The 23,937-nt window shown below is 42.1% G+C and overlaps 1 protein-coding gene across 6 annotated transcripts in view; it reads right to left on the bottom strand.

Annotated features, from left to right (window-relative positions):
* Positions 1-184: 184 nt before the first annotated feature.
* Positions 185-23,937, bottom strand: part of LOC106660148 (rap-GAP domain-containing protein DDB_G0281809-like) — a 51,288-nt gene continuing 27,535 nt past the window's right edge. For 5 of the 6 annotated variants that reach the window (XM_023460392.1, XM_023460390.1, XM_014383006.2 and 2 more), the window contains exons 4-6: positions 21,626-21,966; positions 12,899-13,236; positions 6,200-6,320 (exon numbers count right to left, since the gene is read on the bottom strand). In XM_023460392.1, the coding sequence (XP_023316160.1) occupies positions 6,200-6,320; positions 12,899-13,236; positions 21,626-21,966 (800 nt within the window). Of the gene's footprint in view, positions 6,321-12,898; positions 13,237-21,625; positions 21,967-23,937 lie in introns of all 6 variants that reach the window. The other variant, XM_023460393.1, reaches the window with a different exon arrangement.

Below are 23,937 nucleotides of genomic sequence, written 5' to 3'. Positions count from 1 at the left end.
AAAGTAATAATAAAAGCATTTGAATCAATCATCAATATAAACCGAAGTCGCACGAGCGGACAGAAGCAATATCCATTCAAAAAATATTTGCTTTACACACGAGCAAAGATATTGCAACCTGGCCGCAGCTAACAGCTTCACATACGACATCCACGTAGATGACACAGATTTGGGTGCAATTTGATAAGGCAAGAGCAGTCCTGGATTTGAGATGCCCACAGACATACATATAGACAGATCCCCGAGCTCGTGTTAGTGTGTTGCGGCTTGCGTGGACCTCATTCTCATTGCATTGCTCGTACATATAGATATAGAAAGTCCACCGCAACGTTTCCTCGGGCGTGCATCAGTGTTGTCTCACGTGGCTCCTTCGATCAAAGATGATAGAATCTGTGGATATATATGCAAAAAAGGGGGGAAAACAATAAAAAAAAAGGAAATAAGGAAAAGCAATTGTTTTTCGTTTCCAACTTCGAGGGAGCGAGTAGTGATATTGGATGTTGGATGTAGATACATGCATATAAGGTAAACAAACGTATCTTCGATTACGAATGAAAAAACTTCAGGACATTTTCACATTTTCCAAGTTATATTTCTTGGTCCTCTAAACATTTATACACAACATTTAATACAGTATGTTTTTTTCTTCTTTTTTTGTCAATTATTTTTTATAACACGTTATATTATATAATATGGTATACGCGTACAATTAAGTGTTGAAAGTTCATTTCGTCAGTTAGTGCCTTTGTATCATATATGCGCGCAGGCGAGCTGCTGCTAAGAAAGTCATATATTATTATATTATAATCGGCTTGGGCTCGCACGCACGCATGCACACAATTCGTTTATTTCGATACGTTGATAATGATAGCTATAATCTTGTTTTTTCTCTCCGTTTCTCTCTATATGAATTTGGTTTATCATCGACAATATTTGGGTAAAGTAATGTTTTTTTTCTGACCCTTACTGGACGAATCATCGTATAGTTCCCTCTCGTCGCTTTTCTCCCTAGTCATACAAAAATATCAAGTCTTCGCACGGCACTGCACTGCATTTTTTTACACAATAATCTATCTGTCCCACTCTCCCAATCGCCAGAACTGTTCGTGCGCCATTTCCTCAGCCAAGTTTCGCTTATATATTTACGTAACGCATAAACCACTCACGCGTCGGAATCGTCGACTTTTCAAAAGCATCGCAACGCGCATAAGTGCGTATACATATACACTGGAACATTACATATCTTACATATATAGACGTACTCGCAACTCGTTTTCTGGAACAATTGTAACTCGATACATTATTTACATGTGTGAGTGATATAATTGCATAATCGTTACGGTGGGCATGCACACTTACTCAGGCCGGGCCGCAGAGATCGCGAGCTACCTATGTGTGAAGGTGTGTGCACGAGCATTAGTACATATTAGTAATAAAGTATCTGTACAATCGATACTCGAGAATTACACATAGATGTAAAGCGCAAAACAAAAATTAAAAACAAATATACACATATTTTTTTAGTGTATCGAAGAAAAATATTCATCGTATATATTAGAAATATATTTATCAATCGGACGGTGTAAGGTGCAGTGACCAAATTAATCCTTTATGCTGCAAATCCGTTGTTGTAAGCCAAAAAGCTCGCTCTCGTACCGTATATACGTACCGCGCATTCAGCCACGTGGGCGTATAGTAATTTCAACGCAGACAATTCAACTCGGTCTCTCTCTCTTCCTGTTTCGCCACTCATTTGCATTTTAATAAAGCTTACGATAAAAATAAAAAAAACAGACACGTATATATACAGGAGCTCTGAGCAAGAAGAATGCAGCGAGCAAAGTGTTTTATTAGCATATCCTATGTATAGTGCATATAATCGGAGCCAGCTGCAGAGCTTTTGCGCGAATCGCATCTTTTTTAGCACCTGACGCAAGCTTGCGACATATTCCATGCATCGGCGGGAATACGCAACAAACACGAGCATACAATTTTGTCACGAAAGCTCCCACCGTTCTCTCGCATTTATGTACACGTATCTCGAATTTAAACTGACATATTTCATATTTGTTTTCCGGCTGAGCTTTCTTTCTTTCACACTCTGACTCTTTTTGTTGTATTCGATGCTTCTCGGTTCTCGAATCGCTTGAATTTCATCGAAGTTAAATAAGATATCGTGCATTAGTCGTTACATGTATGATGGATATGAAACTCTAAGTTATTGGATTATATATAAATAATTGTTCGTTTTCTAAATTTTAATATCGTTATGTAAATATAAATAAATTTAGAGCGAACCTGTTTCAAAAGTAATGCTCGACTTTTAATACTACCGTAATAGTGGAGATTCGTTCCAGCTCGATCAAAGTTTTGTACTTTACATAATACGGGCCAGCGATCAGCATAGCTTACACATTTTAGCACTAAATGCATTTACCTACATCCTCGTAACATTTTTAATGTACAATTATAGTCATTCGTTTAACACATTTTTTTCTCCTTTATAATAAAAAAAAACATAAAGAAATTTAATCACTTACAGCGAGGAAAACCTTTAAATATTTCTCGTTGCAATTTTATTATTACGCTATACATGCATCGAACTCGTACACATATATTCATCTGTTTTCAAACATGTTTTTAATATAAGAAGTAGACTTACGGTAATAATGTTTTATGTATTTTTAGAACTTTTGCGCTCCTGGCAGTTCTATGATCCAAGTGTCTTAATAATATAATATTCATTCTTTTCTGTCGCTATTTTTTCGTTTTTGTCCAACCCAAGATTTGCATCTCTCTTTACTTTAGACATATATAATTAAGTGTGCGCTTAGACGTAACGCTGACTGCAATTAATTCGAATTCAGCTGCAAAGTTTCATCATATTTTTTTTTCTTATAAAACCCATTTACTCTAGAAAGAAGCATTCAACCTTTGAATCAAATGAATCCGAATGACGATCGGGTATTTTTAGATCGTTTGAAGGGAGGGAAATAAGTGGCCACGCAATAATACAAGTACTAATCGTTTACGCTAACACATTCTTAAATTTAATTATTAAATCTTTAAAACGCATCCATCCACGCCGTTCGAGTTACAGTTTTATTTTTTTCCCTTTCCTATATTAGACGAAATTCAAACTTTAATTTTTTAACATGTGATATCGCGTTTGAACGGTTGCCTTTAGATTTATATGTGATCAGAGTCTCTTTTGCGTGTGCAAACTTTTGTTTTATTGAAAACCACGAAATCGATTGCCAAATAAATTATGGAAATTGTTAATATATATAAAAATATGCATTTATATTTATATATTTATGTATAATACATGTACGCGCATTGTTTGTTCATAATCGTCTCCGTAATCATCCATACGCATATGAAAATATTAGAATAAAAATATCATCGTTTTTTTTTACGTTTTCTTGATTCATGTGTATTTTTTATATTTATACTTCTCAACACGATTATTAACACGAGTTTTCGAATCACGACGAATCAAAGTGAGATCATTTCTCAATTCCGTCGTACTTTACTACTTTTCACGAGATGTCGCGTGTTTCACCTTTTTCACCGTTTTCTTTTCGCGCTAACTTATAAATAAAATATATCACCTATTTGTATGTATAATACTTACAGTTGCTTAGGAGCTATATTCATTTTTTCTCTTAAGTATAAAATGAAAAGGAAACTTCCGTTTGTTTCGCACGCTCGTACCCACTCGCGGCAAAAATGTTTCTTTTGACGGTATAATCCAGAGTTATAATTGTTACGTTAGTTCGTCGACTAAAAGTTGGAAAAAGAGCTTAGAGGACCAAGATGTACTTTGTTTTTATAATATAGCCACATCTTCATGCACGTGCACGTATAATTCATATATTTTATGTTTATATTATAATTATTTTTAATATATATTGTATACATTATCATTAAAGAAGTTTTTCCGTAGATCGATTCTGTTTGCGTGTGATTTTGCGTAAGAGTTTTTGCCATAAGTGTGTCCGTGTTTGTGTCGTGTGTATGTGTTCACGTCGAGAAAGTATCGATTCGTTGGCCTGGCCAACTTTATAACATTTATATACGCGAGTGTAAATCGCGCACTTGTGTGTTTTATCCATCAGCAAATGATGTGGGCTAGTATTTGTACAATCGAGTTTTTGCGTTTGCACGATGATGCGTGTGTTCCTGTGTGTGTGTGTGTATGTGTGTGTTTGTGTATGCGTGTGTGTCGCACGTGAGTGCATCGAATGGATGTGGGTGTCTGTTACAGGTTTCGTGCGGTATATTGTGCTCGTGTCGCGGTGTTAACACTTGGGGATCAAGTCATTTGTAAACAGTCTCTACAGTAAGGATTTTTTTTGTATGTTATACACGAGAGCTAGTAGGACACACACTCTTTTTTTTATATTTTTTAGTTTTTTTATCTTTGGGCTTTTAGAACTCTGTAAATCTCCTATATCAAACGCGCTCCAGGTTGTTACAGCTGAACGAGTGCGATTCATAACACGCCGGTCGAGCAAGCGACCGGGATTCGTTGCCGCATTTTACCTTTTCTTTTTTTGTGCACAAAGACGCACGTGGATATACGTGACATATTCTAACTAACTACCAGTTTATAACACGTCTAATATCGTATATATTCATATGTATTTCAATTTTTTAGTGTTTCACTCGTTACTTGGCCGATTTTAGTATCGTAATCGTTTAGTAGGTCGATGAAAATTATATATCAATAACTGAGAAACCTTTTCGTAACATATTTTATATACTTTATATCGGTGCTCTTTTGGTTTCTTTTTTTCTTCTTTTTTATTTTTTAACAATGATGAGCGAGAGATCCATCGAGCTGTCCATTTGAATTTTTTTTTTAATCCGTACACGTAACTTATTGGCGAAACGATGTGAACGTGCTCACGCACGAAATAATAGTCGTGAATACTAACAATGTAATTTAAAAATTTTACAGTCAGTGCGTCGTGGTATACCGTACGTACGTATTTATGTATTCGGAAAAAGGGCGTCCGCGATTCTGTTTTTCATTCTCGTGCTGGCGCAGTAGCGAAATGTTTTTTCGAGGTTCTTTTCTCTTTCTCTCTCTCTCTCTCTTCTTCGGGCCGTAATAAAGTCGCAATCAGTGAGTCTACTGTATTTCATAGTAAAAATGAAAAAAAAACGAAGGAAACGTATATATGTAAAATAATTTGCATGAACTCGAAACGCGTCTGGTTTTTACAATGTTCGCGTATACTTGTCGTTACAGCTTCGGATTTCTCGACGCAGAAGGATTTTTTTTTCGTTGCAAACTATGATGCATCGATCTCTTCTATTTTTTTTTCGTAGTTTTTAATTTATTTTTCTTTCAACGAAATAAATATACTATATGTAGATTGAAATATACTTACAATATAAAAAATACATCTCGTTTCGATTCGAAAGCAATCGGTCATTCTTGTACTTTGTACTGGGCATCTGTGAATGCTCTTAATTTTTCGCTCATTCTCTTTCTCTCTTCGTTTATTCAATTAAAATATACATTCGTAAAAAGCACTGCTTCGTTTTGGTATCTACATGCAAAAATATATCGTAAAATTAATATCGAAAATATCTCTTTCTTTTAATCCCTAGTTTTCTTTCACACTCTTACTCGCTCTCTTTCTGACCAGTTATAAGTTTCCACCGTTCCCACCGGAATATATGCTCGATGAAGAGTTGAAAAAAAAACGGTTCATTGAAATTTCAAAACTTACTTTTGGACTTTGCTTCTTCTCTCTCGTGCTATTGAATTATCTCCTCGAGTTTATTTCTCGAGAAAACCGATTAAATGTGAGTTTGTTTTTTTCTTAAATTGTCCAATTTGTAGAAAAAAACCGAGGAGGTTTATGTAACAAAGTTCACCTATAATAGCAGAACAAGACGCCGGGTAAGTCAAAGAAGGGGAGTAGAAAAAGGCGGTGTTTGGTCAGCCGAGTGCTTGAGCCGTCTTCTGAACCAGCCAGAAGTAAAGAAATAATGAAGCCGGAGCCATTGAATTTTTTTTTTAGTTTTGTGTTTTCTTGTATAGTTATTTTTCGTTTGTTGTAGTTGATGTTGTTGTTGCTGTTTCCTTGCTGTTCTTTTGTTAGTAGTTTTTTGCTAACTTCGTTATCCCGTGCTAAAGTTGCTCGTTTTTCCCCCATTACTATTATTACTATTAATTTTTTTACATGAGACTGCAGAACGAGATTCCATTGTCGAAGGCCGACTGAATCGCCGTTGTTTCCATGCAGAAAGCGGCGTCCGCACACATGCGTTGCTGTTGTGCTCGGCTTTCGCTCTGAGATCTGCAAAAATACACCAAAAATTATTTCCTTTAGTTTTTTCTTCTTCATTTTTTAGCTCGTATTTTTTTGTGGCAAGTAACGAGTTGCCGAAATACATTGAGATATCTTTCGAAGAATTTATTCGTCATATATATCCACATACACACTTGTACGAAGGCATAATTCATCCCTGGTAGACCTTTATTTGACTAAAATGAACCGAGCACTTCATCTTGAAGATTTATGCTCTATTTTCTCCGAGAAAACGACGATGAAATTATCATGCTTGGTCGGGAGAGTCGTGGTGCACTGCACATATCAGCCGAGTGTGCTCGCTCGCGTACAGCCAACGGCCAGGATTTATGTTTATATCGATGCGTCCGTAATCAATTCGAAAAAAAAAGAAAAATAACAAAAGAAACGACGTAGGACAGAGCATTCTTGTAAATCAATTACCTTGATGAAAATGTTCCATCTTCAATAGATCGCAATAGCAAGTAGAACAAGAAATAAAAGACAAACTGTTCGATCATTATAAACATTGTCGTGCTTCGGGGCATACGAAAAGTTTTCCGCGCCACTCTGGTAATTTGAATAAGCAGCTCGACGTCCGATATATACTTTTGATTCGCTGATGCGCGTATGCAATCGGTAATGTCTCTTACGCTAACTTTCAGGTCATCGACAAGATGTAAAAACTATTACGGCCAAAGAAATAACCAATTGATCCGAAGTTTTCTTTACATGTTTTTAACTGCTGTCTACTTATTGTAAAAAGAGCAACGACGTACGTCCGGCTCCGCAGGCTAATGCATTGCGCACATTTATATATATATCGCGGCAACGAGCAGAAATTCATTATTCACGGGATTTAGTCGAGCTAAGTTAGCCCAACTAAAGGTAAACAAGCTCGATCGCCCGCGCTGCGCCTTCGATTGTTTCGTTCAATGAGCAGCCCGAAACAAGACCCTCCGCCGCGGGTGCACTTTCGGCTGCGATGGCTTTAGCTGTACAGGCACATGCACACTCACAAACAGCCGCTATTCTTGCGAATATTCTCTTTGTGACTCGGCTTGTGCTGTCAACAATGTTCATAAATGTTTAAGCAGGCTGAATTTGTAGTTCTTTTTTCGTAGCTTACTGCAGCAAACAATGCTTGACACCCTGTATCGGTAATCGCCGAAATGCTGCTTCCATTCATTATTTCTATGTTAAAGATGAAATAAATTCTACACTTTCTTTGTTGGTAAACATCATAAATTTGATAAACTCGTTGGGCGATTAAAGAAACAATTAAAGCAGTATAACAACTATATAATTTCCAAACAAAATAAAACTTCGAGTATATCATTGAATCTTTTTTGTTAATTTTTGTATGAAAATTAATGTACTTGAAAATAAATCAGCACTTACATAAATTAATTTTATAACAAACATCTCCAGTAAAAGTATCAGAAATAAAATTCAGCAACTTTAAGAGAGATAGAAACATTCTATGGCTGAATTTTGGGCTGCAAAAAATTTTCTTGGACATGAAAAGGTCCAATAGAAATTAACGTATACTAATAGACTGGCAGATGACAGATTTTGCATAACGATTTTCTTACACATGTCTTTTGGGGTACATAGAGTATGTCCAGAGCTATCACATTCAGCCTGAGTGATCATAGACCTCATAGAGGCCCGGCGGGCCCGAGACGGAGATGGAGCGCCCGCACACTGGACGAGGAGGTCTTCTCCGAGCGGCTTTCTGGAGCGGGGATCCCTCATGCGACGCCCGAGCGACCGGAGGACATGGCGGGTGCCCTTATCGCCGCCATCACCGAGGCCTGCGACGCGTCGATGTCCGGCGGAGGAGGACGCCGCCGCCGCCGCCGCCGCGAGCCCGTCTACTGGTGGACAGACGAGATCGCCGCCCTCCGTCGGCAGTGCCTGCGAGCTCGCAGACTTGCCCAAAGAGCGCGAGGACGGCCCGCGGAGGATGCTCGACGCGTCGATTTCGCCATCGTGAGAGGCCGACTGCGCGCTGCAATCGAGGAGAGCAAGCGCCGGTGCTGGAGCGCCCTCTGCGACGAGGTCGACCGGAACGTATGGGGCCGGCCGTACGGGACGGTCATGTCGCGCTTGAGGGGTCCCAGGGCGACGCCTCCAAGAGAGCCATCTCTGGTGCGCCGGACAGTCGCCACGCTGTTCCCGACGGTGACCGAGGCGCTGATTCGGCCTCCGGCGGGACCTGCGGACGCCGAGGTCCCTGACGTCTCCTTGGAGGAGCTGCGAGGAGCCTGCGCTAGGATCCGGGATGGTGCAGCACCCGGACCCGATGGTGTACCAAACAGGGCTCTCAAGCTCGCCGTTGCCCTGCGACCGGATGCCTTCCTGCGGGTGTACTCGGCGTGCCTGAGCGGTGGCGTCTTCCCGAGTCCGTGGAAGAGGCAAAGGCTTGTGCTGCTGCTGAAGCCGGGCAAACCGCCTGACGCACCCTCGTCCTACCGTCCGCTGTGTATGCTCGACACGGCGGGCAAGATCCTTGAGAGGATCATATGCAGACGCCTGGAGGTGTACACGGAGGCCCCGGCCGGCCTCTCGGACCACCAACACGGTTTTCGGAGAGGAAGATCGACCATCGATGCCATCGAGTCGGTCACCGCTGCGGCCCGTGAGGCGGTTGGAGGCGCGAGGGGCGGCCGCAAGTATTGCGCCGTCGTCACCCTCGACGTACGAAACGCGTTCAACTCGGCGCGGTGGAACAACATCCTCGCCGCGCTCGAGAGAATCCGCACGCCTGAGTATCTGCTGAAGATCATCCACAGCTACTTCCAAGCCAGAGTGCTGGAATACGATACCGACGATGGCCCAGAGTCCTGCAGCATCACGGCCGGCGTTCCGCAAGGCTCGGTCCTCGGCCCGATCCTGTGGAACGTGATGTACGACTCCATCTTGCGCCTGAGACTGGAGGAAGGAGTGCGCATAGTCGGCTTCGCTGATGACATCGCCGTGGTTGCCGTGGCGGGGACGACGTACGAGGTCGAGGACATGCTTAGCCGCGCCATCGCAAGAGTACGCGACGCGCTGTGGGGGCTAGGCCTCGAGACGGCGGACCACAAGACTGAGGCCCTGCTGCTATCGAAGAAGAGGAGGTTGGAGACCATCACCATCGAAGTAGGCGACTGCTTCATCGCCTCCTCTCCCTGCATCCGCTACCTGGGCGTGCAACTGGACGCGAGGCTGACGTTCAACGATCACCTCCGAGCGGCAAGCGAGAAGGCATCGAGAGTGGCGGGTGCCCTCTCGCAGATCATGCCGACCATCGGTGGCCCCAGGAGCAGTCGAAGGCGGCTCTACGCGAACGTCGTCGACTCGATCCTCCTCTACGGCGCCCCCATCTGGAGCTGCGGAGCCGAAACACGGGCCGGCATCCGTCGGGCGGAAGCAATCCATCGGCGAGCCTGCCTACGAGTCATCAGTGGTCGCCCGCACCTCTCGTACGACGCTACCTACGTCGTTGCCAGCATACCACCGCTGGCCTTACTGGCAGACGAGCGTAGCCGGCTCTATCAGCGTCGCCACGAGGATGCGAGAGCTGAAGAACGCCAGGAGACATTAAGAAGATGGCAGAGCCGATGGGATCGCTCGACAAAAGGACGATGGACGCACAGGCTGATCCCAAACATCAGTTTGTGGATAGACAGGAGACACGGAGAGGTAGACTATCACCTCACCCAGCTCCTGACAGGCCATGGCTACTTCAAACATCACAGCCAGCGCTACGACCGCAACGCCAGCGCGGATTGCCCGGCCTGCCCCAACACGGTCGAAAACGCAGAGCACGTGTTCTTCCACTGCACCCGATTTGAGGAGGAAAGAGCAAAGCTCCACCGTCAGCTCCAAGAAGTTGCCAGGCCGGAGAATGTCGTCCAGCTAATGCTAGCAGACAAAAAAAACTGGCTTGCGGTAGCCACCTTCGCCAAATCAGTCATAACGAGACTGAGAGCCGAAGAGATGGCCAGAAGAAGATGACCGGACGACGCGGCATGAAGAAGACGAAACAACAAACAGTGCAAACGTGACGAGCTCGGTGCACCAGCCCAGCCCCTCCCCGCGAAGTAATGCCCAACGGCGGTCCCGCGGGGGTCAATCAGGGGCAGAAGGAGACGTCGATGGGTCTATCACACTTTCTGTTTTTATACTTATTTTTAAAAAAAAAAAGCCACCTCTTACCCTACATAACTTATGTAGCAGAAATACACAAATGTATTGTAATACATTTTTCTCTTCAAATAAACTGAGCCCATCGCTCCCATTAAAAAAAAAAAAAAAAAAAAAAAAGAGTATGTCCAGAGACAAGACTGAACCTAAAATTTTAGCGTGATCCCATATAGATAAAAATGTCTTGGCGCATGCGCGTGTCAATAAATAAAGACTTGGATATTTATTTTTTAACTTATGCCTCTTTCATATAATAATTGTGAAGTATTAGCCCAGCTTACCTTGAACAAGGCATAAGTGCACATAGTAGCCTTAAATCTACAGGTCTAGACTCGAAATGTAAAAAAAAATAATTTGAGGATATTACTTTTTTAACTTATGCCTTTGAGTTGTATGAAATTTATTGACTAGAATAGTTGATAAAAAATATTGGTATAAGCGCAGGTAGTAGCTACTCAATTTAATGCGCTACAAAGGTGAGCATTTCTCAAAAGTCGTTTTTGGGATAACCATTTCTAAACTTATGCCATTTCTCTGAGAGGTAGAAAACGATGATATGAGCTCATTGGGAAAGAGGCATAAGTGCTGTGTATAGCTACCTAAAATAACGTCTGAGCGTACCATAAGAAAATTATGATAATAATTATAATTTATCTCATGGTACTAACTATGGTAGCTACATAGTTACTGGTTGGTTACTGGTGAGGTCGAAAAAGCAAATCATCTTCCCAATGGTGCAATTAGTTTTTGGAAAAGTTGCTTTGTTTTGCGAATAAAACAAAAGTAATGAAACTATTAATCAAATAAGTTAATTATCTGTTCAAAAAATTCAATTTTCCAAACTCTAATTGCACTATTGGAAAGATGAGGCAAAAATACACAAAAAACATGTATTTGTTTATTTTTATGGCGAAAGGCTAACGCGTGAAAGATAAAGAAACGTAAAGTGCACCGAAAAAACAGGCCACGGCGCTCGAAAACGGCCGACCGCGCTCTCTTTCCCTCTTCACCGCATGCTTATGTAAAATCGCGAGATCTTACGATCTAGCTAGTCAGAAAGTCAATCGAAGCTGAACTCGGGAAGTTACAACGTGTTTTATCTTCAAGTCCATTTTGTGAGGTTATGTAGGCACATTTTTGCCTTTTTAACCTCACCAATAGAAAGCCGAGGTAAAAAACTATCGAAAACCTATGTTGGTTTATTTTTCTAAATTTTATTTAACCAATTCTGTGCGAGTTGAAAACTGATCAATCCGGCTGTTTTCGCTGCCCGGGTGTAGCGCTGGGGCATTATTGGCGTTTTTACGCATATTCGTAATGCAAATAAAATAGAAAAGTCGCAAAAACGCTAATCCATGAATATGTTAAAACATTTTTAATGATTTTTTTTCTTTCTAGGACATTGTTTATATTGAGTATTTCTACCAGGAGTAAATTTTTTTATTTTAATGTCTGCTGTTTCATCAAATTTGCATTAAATTAATGGTTTTTTTATTAAACCAGTGTATTATTTTCTCAATACTCCGGTATCTCATGTACTACACATAAGTGCGCATAAAAATGGCCTCGTAAATATAAGTTCCGGCAACAAATCACGTACTGGTGAATTAGGATTCAGGTGTCAAGTTTGCTTACATACATACTCACATACGTCACATCACTCTCTGACGCGCGAGACCAGATTATTACGGCGCATTTGAGCAAATGATACGTGGGAGAGCTTATGTAAGAAAATTAAAATATAGAAAAAAATATTGTTTCTTTCGCACTCTTTATTTCAGAAGATATCCTTAAGCCAAATGTCTACTGATCGGTATGTTTGCGGCTTTAATATACATAAAATGAAATAAAAAAATTAAGAAAAAATCGCAACATGGTAATTATATTGTGCCTTGGCCATAAATTGTTGCCGAAGGCCCAACGATTCGTCTTGGGCTTCCCTCATCGGCATCTCCTATATATCTTTCGTTGCTGCTGCTGCTACCGCTGCTGTTATTAAGTTTAGCAAACTCAGAACTGGCGAACTTCATTTTCGGTTTAAATATCATCCGTGCCATTATCGCGTGCGGCACCGCACACCACCCACCACACACACGCGCGAATGTACATGTGGGTGTGTGTATACGCTACTGTGCATGTACCTATCCTCGCTCGCTCGTTGCCGCTAGTCGTTGACTTTATATCTGATTTAATTAAACTCGGCTGTAACTGGAGCGGCAACTGCTTAAAATTATCGATTACGCGCCGGTCTATGTACGTACGTACTACGTACGTGGCCATAAATTTTGAACGCAGAGGCGAATTCGCGCTAAAGTGCAATCCCTGTATACATACGCAACTGCATCACAACGAGAAAAATCATAAGAGCGAAAAGAAGAAGCTGTATACCGTACCTCGGTGGCATGGCTCTGGTTCGCTGCTGCCTGGCCGCCTGCTTCTTGAGCGCCTGATGCTGGCTGAGCAGCTGGTGGTACTGCTGGGCCGCGTGCTCGGCGCCGGCCTGCAGCGCGAGCTGCGTCAGGTACTCCCTGAGCTCGGGATGGCTGGCCAGCAGCTCGCGGCCGACGCTGTGTATCTCGAGGCTGTTGGCGGCGTTGTTGGCCGCCGTCGTCGTCTGCAGCATCGTGGACGAGTTGGACGAGTCCGTCCAGGGCGGGGGCGGCGTGTGCGAGCGCTGCAGCAGGCTCTGCTTGTGGAACAGGTACTCCTCGTACGAGGGCGGTAATCCCGTCTATACATAAACAGAGTAGCATCGTGGTTGTTGTGTTATTAGTTTTTTGGCTGTTTGTTTTGATATGAAGGATTACCATGTAAGAGTATAAGAACGAAAATACGTGGAATTATGCATATTATCGCGAGGGAGCAAGCGCGCGGGCGAGATCCAAAGCACACACGTATTCCCTGCACACTATAAGCTGGTACATATCTTGTGTGCGTGTGTGTATGTTTTAGTACAACACGATCAACGCTACCACTAATACATACCTACACACACGTACGTAATCTGATTAAAAGTTATAAGCCTTTGCAGCGAGGCCGCTCTTGCTCGCACACATCGAACAAGCGCCAAGAATGCGCCACGACGATAATGCATCATTGTATATAAATATACACACGTATCCGTCTATTACGTGGCTGCACATTTGCCGCGATCGCGCGACGAGCTCGTGCCCGGGCCATGTATGAAGCTTTGTGTGTACATGATGCAAATCATCGCAGCAGTTCGCGTAGCGTGCATAGACGCGATAAGAGAGACTGTCTCGGCCAGCGATTTATTAAAAATAAACGATCTCTCTGCTCTACGTAGCTATACATCTAGTTGTCGATATGATGCAACTAGATGAAATTGCGATTGTGTCGTGCGTGTAAAACCGCGAAAGCCGATCGTGATGTAAATATCTCGACAAATTGCAGCCGAATGCGCGTTAACTACACATGCGACTGATGCAAAAATGATACGGTATTATAACAAGCCTATGTGCACACGCTGCTGTAGCTGTGATCTCTGCGTACGTTTGTAACGCTGCCACATATATAATCACGTTCGTCGAAGCGAGCAACGTAATACGTATCGCTGGCGTTTTTAGCGCTATACGAAGCATTTTTTGCGCTCGCAAGCTCACCAGCCTGGCAAAAAAAAGAGCAGCCACAGTGATAGAGAGAGAGAAATTAACTAGCTACGTTAAAAGTCAGTTCTGCGCAAGCAGTGGTGCGGTGAGCCTCCACTCCAGACTTTTGCCTTTTCATATCCAACGGCCAAATTTTCCGTGTTTTTTTTTCTTCCTTCTTTTTTTCGTTACTTCTTTGCAAACCCAGAGAGCTGCGCATTATGCACACGATGCTGCGCGTAAGGAGCAATCAAAAGAGGAAGAGAGAGACAGAGACAGATAAAAAGTGAAAAGCGAGTAATGCGAGTAGTACTGTGGCTGAAAGGAGTAGTTTTAGAGAAATGCTCATATGTGCGCGCGTGTACGACTATACTTATATTCCACATTTAGATAGATACGCTCGGGCTTTTTATTTTTACCTTCCTTCTTTTTTTATTTTATTTTTTTACGCATATATTTCTGTAAAATTACTTTCATGCACCCGTGTGTCTCTTCACTAGGTAGCGGTCTTTTGAATTTCATTTCTTCCTTACCTTCGAATCCGCCCTTACCTTTCCCGCATTTTATCATTTCCACTCTTCATATCTGCGAAACTCCAAAGAGTAGAAGCGTATATAATGGAGTCTTGCTAAAGTATATATACTTATAAATACGATTTTTATTGACGAAGCTCACTAACATGTTTCGATTTAGCAACATCGTTCTTGTATCCTTTCCACCTCTTTTTTTTAGAAATAACTTTGCACTCGCGATTCCTTCCGTACTTTATTCCTCGTATAGTTTTTACCAAGTTGCTCGCATTGCGAAAGTATCCGTCAGTTTAGAATTGTTCGCGTGCCGGATGTCAACGTCTCGTTGGTCGAGTCTTACGTGTTTCCGATTTTTATCCCAGCCTTTTCTTTTTCCCTTTTTTCAATCGAAAAAGGAAAAAAGAAACGTCTAGTCATTCGGAACTTGTACACGGACAGTGTAAATGTAACTTTTCGAAAGATAAAAATACCGATGAAATTTCACGCGAGCGCGCGTAGGTGTATGTATTAAAAAGGAAATTGTGGAAGGTTAAAAAAAAATTCCTCGCGTAGGTGCGCGTTAAAGCACGTTGATACGTAATATGTATAGCTACGCCGCAAGCTCGCATTCACATTTTGATGTCTCGTCTAGGCGTTGAAAAATATCGTTACGATAAGATTTTGTTTCTCTTTATTTCATTTTTTTTCTAATTACTTTCTTACGTCGTGCTTTTATTCTATTGAAAATAATTGCTCACGCTCGCAAGCCGTACTAATTCAATTCATTTGATATCTGATATAAAAATGACTTCTCAATATTTAATTTGATGCTATATTTATAAATATGAAGCAATCGTCGATAAGTCAACAAGTCAAGAAGAAAACGCCTTTCTCTTTTTCCCTCGATACAGGTAATGAATGAGATTTAATTTTCATTCTCAAGTTTTGAGCTTTATCTATTATGATCGGAAACAGCTATATTATGTCCTCAGCCCGCATTAAACGAGTCGCGCCTCGTAATGTTACAACGATCAAAAATCGATATCGCTTAGAACCCAACTGTACTCAAGCCAATTATATTTTTAATCGATTTCTACACTCCCACGTGCTCTTGCTCACGTATGCGTACAAGACCTGCGAGCCTAATGAGATCGCGCGCTTCTATTTGCCCGCTTTAATCCTTCTGGGAGCTGCGTCACAAGCGATATCAAATCATCCTCAAAGTTGCCCTACGTTTACACTGTGGCTTGCAACTTCTTTACGAGACTCGAAGAAAAAAGTTACGCAAGCAGAAAAGGCAGCAGGAGCAGCGATCGGATCCCAAGGGGACGATTGAAATTTTCCTCCTCCGAAACAGCTCGTCGCGCGAGTGCGAGTTGTTTATTATTTAGTTCTTATATTTTCTCGCACCCATACAAGCATGCATATACACTCACGGACGAGAGCATTGACAGCAGTGTCAAATGGCACTTATGAAGCTCGCTCTTATGAGCCGTATTTATGAGTGTACATATACGTGTGAGCGAGTGTGTCTCAAAGACTATAGAGCGTACATATAGTGGCAAACTTTTCTACATCGTTTGCTATCGGCGAGAAAAGCTCTCCTGCGAGTATAAAAAGTATACCCACACACATGCACGAAAGCTCACACACATTCTATCGTGCTAGTAGTCAGGCTCGCTCTTTCTCTCTTTTCCTCTCGCGTTCCCCACTGTGTACATAGTTTACGAAGCATTCACTTGCATATATCTATACGTGTACACACATTGAAAAATGGAAAGAGATAGAGGCTTGAATGCGCGAGCTACAGTGAGAGAGCGCGAAGTAGAAAAAAAATGAAGAAGAGAGAGAGAGTCGAGTAAAAGGCACGCCCGCGAAAAAGGAGCGAGAGACGGAGAGAGTCTCAGCAGCCGAGCAAATGCACTCCTAGCTATCGATCTGCGACAAAAAGAAGACGTCTCTGCTCTCTCTCGCTCTCTTCTTTCCTTTTATGCGCCGTTGCAAGCTCGCTGCTGCTGTTGCCTATATGCCACCGCTAGCAAGTGAAAACGTGGACGCGCCGACAATTTTACGTATGCATATACTACATCCTCGAGTGGGCGTAAAGTCTATCTTTGAGCAAGTAAACGCATCGCCTCGTGTGCTGTTGCTGTTGCTGCCACGACTAAATATATTCTCCTCTGCTTATACAACACTTATACGCCATCTCTTTGCGCCTGCGATGAGCATGTATAATAATAATAAAAAGCTGAGATGAACAAAAAGGCGGCCCGAGTGTTGCAAGGGTGAAAGATTATATTCCGCTTGACTTTTGACAAGCGTTGAAAGTGTGTATGTGTGTAAGTGCAAGAAGGAGAGAATTATTTTTTTTTCTTCCAAAGATTTCGTGCGAATTGATCGCAAATCTATACGAAAGCACGTACGAGGTCGACAAAATGTTCTCGCAGGTCGTTTGACAGTTCTTGCGATTTGAGAAAAATCGAGGCGTTCCAGTCGATTAGCTACGCGCACATAAACTGCTACTGCGATAACAAAAATCCAACCTCGAAAGCTCGCGAACTTAATGGGGTCGAAGGCTGCTCGAGACAGCGCGCGAAGAAACACATTCGGTTAATTAACGTCCGTCTCATGTTGCTGTCACTGCGTGCGACGAATACCTTTTGTTCAAGTGGCTGTGTCTGTGTGTGGGCCACAACAGTAACCTTCGTCACGTCAGTTTCAAAACGTCGGGTAACATACACACTTGCTTTTGCTCGCAGGTCGTCGGACTAATTCGTATACCTCGCAAGCTCGCGCGTGATATCAGTCTAGCGATGCGAATATTTACATGGAAACTCGCTTTCGGAGTTTCGACGCGCCTTCCGGAACTCCTGCTGCGAGTGCGACTCGTGGCTATACGGAAGTGCAAGCTCTGCCTCGTGTGCCAGGTATATAGCATGTGCGTGCATGGAGTATATATAGACAAATGTGTCCTACGTAAACTAGAAGATGCCATTGAGAACTTGCAGCTGCACGTCCCAAAGTTATACGCGTATAAATACAAATATGAGCAAGCATCGCTCATTGTCTTGACCGCACTCGGTTTGAAGAGCATTTTCGATGCAACAAAAGCTATGAGCTACGGGCTGCTCATTGCTCGCTAAAGTTTCTACCATTGTGGCGTATTAATCGAGCCCTTCCGCTTTATACGCATATCGTTATTGAAAACTTATGTCGATAGATGATATCACTGTTATAATAAATGTCTTCTGGGTCAATGTTCTAATGGCATGCAGGATGACACTCCACAGTCTATTACGATCACCGTCTTCTCTAACTGATTACAAATTTTCTTCCCCCTCTCTTGCGAACCCATTTCATGATCAATTTTCGATATGTTACCGTAACAGCTGTACCATAAGAGAAATATTATCCTACGTCTAACACGATGCATGAAATATCTTACGATTCAATGGTGTTAATACGCGTTAAGAATCTATGAGCTTGCGGAGAGCTTCGCGCGTATTGATCGTCGTAAAATTTCACGAGATGCCATCGTCGATAATTGAGGAACGCGCGTCAATTTATATACGACCTGCCGTTAAAATGCCGACATCCATACGACGTCGGACAAGGATGTACATGAAAATGTAATGGTCGAGCTTATAAAAAAGCTTCTATGGGTGCATCAAGGGGATGAGTTTTAGAAATGTGTACGTACCACGTATGCAAGCTCCTACATTCCTTTCATCTCGTCTGAAGCCGATCCCCCCTCGCGCACGCGCTTGTGTGCACTTTATCATTCTCCTTTATACTTGAGCCGGGCGTGGAGATGTAAAAGGAGGCTCTACGTGTGTAATGTGTGCAGCGTCGGCCACACGTGCTTACACACGATATATATTATTATAAAACATGTTTAGAGACAGAGCTAAGAACCCGGAACCGAGGAGTACTTGCACGCGTGTTCGCCACGCACGTCTGCACACGCTCGAGCAGCAGCTAAGGCAGATGCAACTTAACGTCTTATATTTAGATTGCATAGGCTTTCCGCAAAGTGTATTTCACAGATCGTTTTGCCAATGCGAATAATGCGTTTTTTTTTTGCTATTTGCGAATCTACGATAGCAATTGCTATTATATTTATTTGAATCGGAGCAACTCTGCGGTACCTTGTACGCGTCGCTTCAAACGAGCTTTTACACAATACGGAAATAACGTAAAGTAAGTAAGCTCGTGCTAAGCGAATCAAGGTCTTTTGAGATTTTGCACATAATGTATACACGTAACTCGTAAACTCACCCGTGCACGCGCACTTGCGGCATACGTAGTACGCGCTATTAAGTGTAGCACGCCGCCGCGCTGTTCTTGTCTTGCGATGATTCGAGTGCCGCTGTATACATAGGTATATACATAAAATGCCAAAGAGTCGTCTCTGTGCGAGGGAAGGCGCGCGGCGCCTGCGCCTCGACTTCACTCGGCCAGACGCGTATACGATGTGCTTAAAATGTAGGTCAGTCTCCGAAAGAGAAAGAGAGAAAGCCAAAACCATATAACCGAATTTTGATAACTCTCGAAAAGCTGGTTGTTTTTTTTGTTTATTTTTTTACTGCCGTAACTGTATGAATCGAGTTACATATTTCCATTAGGAAAACGGGGAATTTCACTGATTGGTGACGAAGAGATGGAAAAGAAGCTGGAAAACTGCGTTGGCGTTGTTGCGAAATTGTGATTATTGCGTTGCAGGCGTAGCTGACGTAAAATTAAAAAAAAATGGTAACAATGATGATAAATACATAAATAAACCAGTCCTTCACGTTTTTGAAATTTGGTGTAATATAGTTTGATTCGAGTTTGAGCTTTTACAAAAGATAAAACACGTTCACAAACTAGACTATTCCAAAAATCCTTCTAAAGCTCGTCACTTTCAAAACGCTGGGCAACAGTATACATTTTAAATATAGCAAATATTTTGTTTTTACGACCTATCTTACTTTTAAATTGAACGAAGATCAAATATGAACTTATCTTACAAGTATTTTGAAACCGATCATATTTAAGTGACATTTGGAATAACCTACTTTTTATCTTTAGCTTTGATCTATAATATTAATAATATATAAACTGACTACGCTTGTAAAAAAGTCGCGCAATTTCTGCAGAAATTCCTGCAGGAATTTTGCTACTTTTTTACAAGGGTAGTCTGTGGTGGCAATTACCAATTCACAGCTAAAAAGTTTCGCAACGCGCCGCAGCCTAAGCTCTGAAAAAGCTCGCAACAACGCGTTCTTATAATAACGCGCGACAGCAGCATGTTTCGCAATAATCGTTTTGTTTATCTTACGGCTATATACGTTCTAAAAGACAAGATAAAGAGAGAATCTACAGCAACACCAATTTATTTAATGGTATTTTTGCTGAATTTTCTCGAAAGCCGATGCCTATGCGTACGATATACCGCGTGCAATGGCCCAGCCGCAAAAGCTCGCCGCTCTCTCTCTCTCTTCGACGCTCGCGCGTATCTAGTGCAATCAATTACAACTCGCGCGTCGTCGCTACTGCTGCTGCTTCTGCGACGTCCATTACGGCAGCGAAGTGCATGCACATAATCTACTTTCATCTCTATACAGGCGTCGTCGTCGTAGTCGCCGCCGTCTGCGCGTCTCGATATTACGTACATGTGTAGTGCACACACACATGGTCACATGTATACGCACTACACGAGCTGCTTACCAACGTACCGCTCGCACTATTATACCATAACGCACGCGGCAGCTAAGGGTGTATGTGTATGAATGCAAGCTTCTCTATCTCACTCTCTGGCTCTCGCCCTCGCACACACACATACACACCAACGTATAGCGCTTATATGACCCAAATTAGGATGGGCATTCGAGGCTCCGAGGAATTTGCATTTCTCCCTTGACTCTACGTACTACCTATACTAGCTCGTGCGCTATATTGCTCTCTCGTGGCTTGCGCGCTGGATGTGTGTACATATTCGGCCAGAAGGGGTAAGGGAAGGGAAGGGGAACGGGGACCAAGGGCATCGAGATGCCAAGACTATTTGCCACGTATTTTAAAGCTCGTTAAGCGCGTTTTACGAGACTATATACCACACGTGTATAAAAGCTCGCTTGAACCGAACGGCCACGACGCCATCGCCACCGCTGATTCGAAAAGCTTATTATTTTATACACCTTCCACGCGCGCGGATATAACGAGATCGTAATTCCTTTTTGTTTTCGCTAAATTAGCTGGTGATCGTGCCCCAGGGGAAGATTTATGGGCGCGTACTTGCATCTATTCTATGTTTATACATATTTAGATATACATATAGATATATCGAGTTTACAGCATTGGCTTTGCCCTTCATCGTTTGCCGCGTGTTATGCGTAATATAACGTAGCGCACGTGCGGATTCAAAAATAAGTTTTATGTTTGAACGCACTCGTACGCGATTGTTAAAGGGTGATGGCTAATTGCGTGTCTCTTTTTGTCCGTGCACGTGTGCAGCGCCACATATATATTTATATATATACTCGGATTTTGTTGAAAGCAAACGAGCAAGCAGCGGCCACTACTGCGTACGTTGTGAGAAGGGGAACATTTGCGAAATTCGGTGTACCATTAACGCAGCTGCGAGCAGAGAGAAATTAGCGAGCAATAAAGCTCGAGCGCGAGGCCGCGCCTTTACATGGCATACATTTAAAGCTGATACATACCTAATCGCGAAACTCTGGCACGATTATATTATAATGTTACGTACGCTTATGTATCTATACGAATGGGGATTCTAGCTTTGTGTGTGTGTGTGTTGTGTTTGTAGCATCGCGGCTCGCGACGCATTATTAGCTTATACGTGTTTGCTCGAGGATCAGCGAGCGGCTTAATTAGATCTCTCGATCCATAGTAGTATCGCATTTAGCGAACGCAAATCAATGAGACATTTAGATCGAGAAAGAAAGCGAAAAACTCGACGAACGTTTTATCTCTAAATCAATGTAATTTCTCGTGCACAACGCACCTGCCAAGTCTTGGCGATGACGACGTCGTAAGTAGGCGGCGGCGAGGTCATCGATGGGATCGCGTGCATCGGGCGATTGTTCTGTTGCTGCTGTTGCTGCTGGGCGGCTTGCGTCGAATGCTGCTGATTAATCGCGTTATTGGACGCTGTCGTTGTCGTCGTCGTCGTCGGGGCTGACGCCGCCGTCGCCGACGTTGTGGACTGTTGTGGTGGCTGCTGCGGGGCACGAGTCTCGACGATCACGTTGTTGCCGTCGTCGTCGTCATCCTCGCCGTCGATCGTGCAGTACAGATGCTCCGCTATGGCGCTGTCCCGAATGCTTGCGATACTCGAGCCAGAGTCTGCGCAGACGTAATCGGAGGAGACAAAAATTATCAATAAGAATTTGATATTGTACAATACATTTTAAAAGGTTAATCGCCTGTTTATTCAAGATTAAATCTAAACCGTGTTTTGACTTATACAAGTATTTTTACTTCGCCACTTGCAGATTTACAGATTTAAAGGTACTCGCCATCTAGTGGTGGAAATTGGCTTTAAATATGATTACTTTTTTGTACGTTTTATTGCAATGGAAGCAAAAAAATCAATATTTATTCTTAAATTTCGAACAAAAATTTCATGTAAAAGGACCTTAAATACAAGTCAACAACGATTACTTTAATTTTATTGTCTAATTTTACATTACTTTTCCATTAAATTTAAGGATTTTTCAAAAAGTGCAGGGATTTGAAATCCATAGTGTATTTTCAATCCTTATTATATTTTGGGAAAAATGTATTCATAAAAATATGCATACCATTTTTAAAACAATTTTATACTTTATCTATTGAAACCACATTATTTCCAAGCTCAATTTTCAAAACTCAGCAGGATTGACTTATACACACGCATTCAATCGTACACAAACACTCTTAGAAGGTAGCTCAGAATATGGAGCTTGCAATGTTGCACAACAACAGTGGCAGCGGTTAACTCGCTTTATCCATAGCTATTCAACTTGAAAGGCAGCAACTTAAATTAACCCTCGTCTCCGAGCTTTCCACGCAATTTATTATTTCAACATAGAGAGAGACAGAGAGAGAGAGAGAGAGAGAGAGAGAGAGAGAGAGAGAGAGAGAGAGAGAGACCTGCATGCCTACATTGACTTTTTTTCGCCAAGTTTTAATTAGGTTAGCAGTCGCGCGCAAAGACAAATCGATAACCTATCGTCTATGTACACACACATATAGACGGTACGTATTTGTATATACTCGCGAACGCTGAGAGAGCTGCGAATGTGGCAGTGCTATATAACGTTCGTTCATTGAATAAATATAATGTGCAAATCGATGATTTCATAAAGGATACTCGTATAATGTACATTGAAGCAGAGCCCCGCGCGCGGTCGCAGGCACAGCTCGACGTTTCCGTTTAATTAATGTTTGGTCTGTAGCTCGCTCGCCTGCTCGCATGCGTTAAACATTTTATAAGTTGGAATTAATGTGAATTACACGCTTTACTCGGTCCTCCTCGTCGTCGTCGTATCAAGAAGCTACCTTTTCCATTCCCCTACTCTCTTTTTACCTCTTGTACGAGCGCCGACCCGCGCGGAAATCATATTTCAACTCTTTTGCGACGTGCGCGCGGTTGCAACGTACATTAACGCATCTTATCCTCGCACGAATAAATTATAATGTGGAAAAAGTTGGATGCAATAGAAACAAAAAAATGATTAAATTTTTAACTTTACATGTCATGCGCTAACGCTGGAATCTCCCGATTATTGTCATCGACGTGGTCGCTCCGAACACTTTGTATACTACGAAATGTTCAAAGCTAAATCGACCGTGATCGTGCGTACAAAGACTACTTCAAAAACTATTGCTTGTCTCTCTCTTCACCCCGGTCCCCATCGAAGCGTAAGCTCGCTTGACTCAGAGTTCGTTTAACGAAGCACTTTTCTATCGTTCATACACATGCGACTGACTTTTGTGAAATCGAGTGTCCTAAAAAATTTTGTTTTGCTTTGAATTAAAAACTTATTGTTTTTGATGTCACTTATATTCCCAAACTTTATAAGAATTTTTGAAAACCTTCTACGACTATTTTTTAGAGGCCCAAAATTGGTATTTATCCAAAATTTATGCTTATTCCAAGTATTCAAAAAATTTCTAACTTCACCTTGAGTAACTTAAAGAAAAAAGTACGATATATATCTTTTTACTATAAAGAGAAATATAAAATATAAATCGAATTTAGTTGAATTTTTTCTTGCTTTCACCAAAAAGTTTACAAAGCTTACTTACAATATCAAATAATACCACTAGAAG

This window comes from Trichogramma pretiosum, unplaced genomic scaffold (genome assembly GCF_000599845.2).
Source record: "Trichogramma pretiosum strain Unisexual culture from Peru unplaced genomic scaffold, Tpre_2.0 scaffold29, whole genome shotgun sequence".
Classification (NCBI taxonomy): Eukaryota; Metazoa; Arthropoda; class Insecta; order Hymenoptera; family Trichogrammatidae; genus Trichogramma; species Trichogramma pretiosum.
This window is presented reverse-complemented; position numbering and strand designations above follow the sequence as displayed.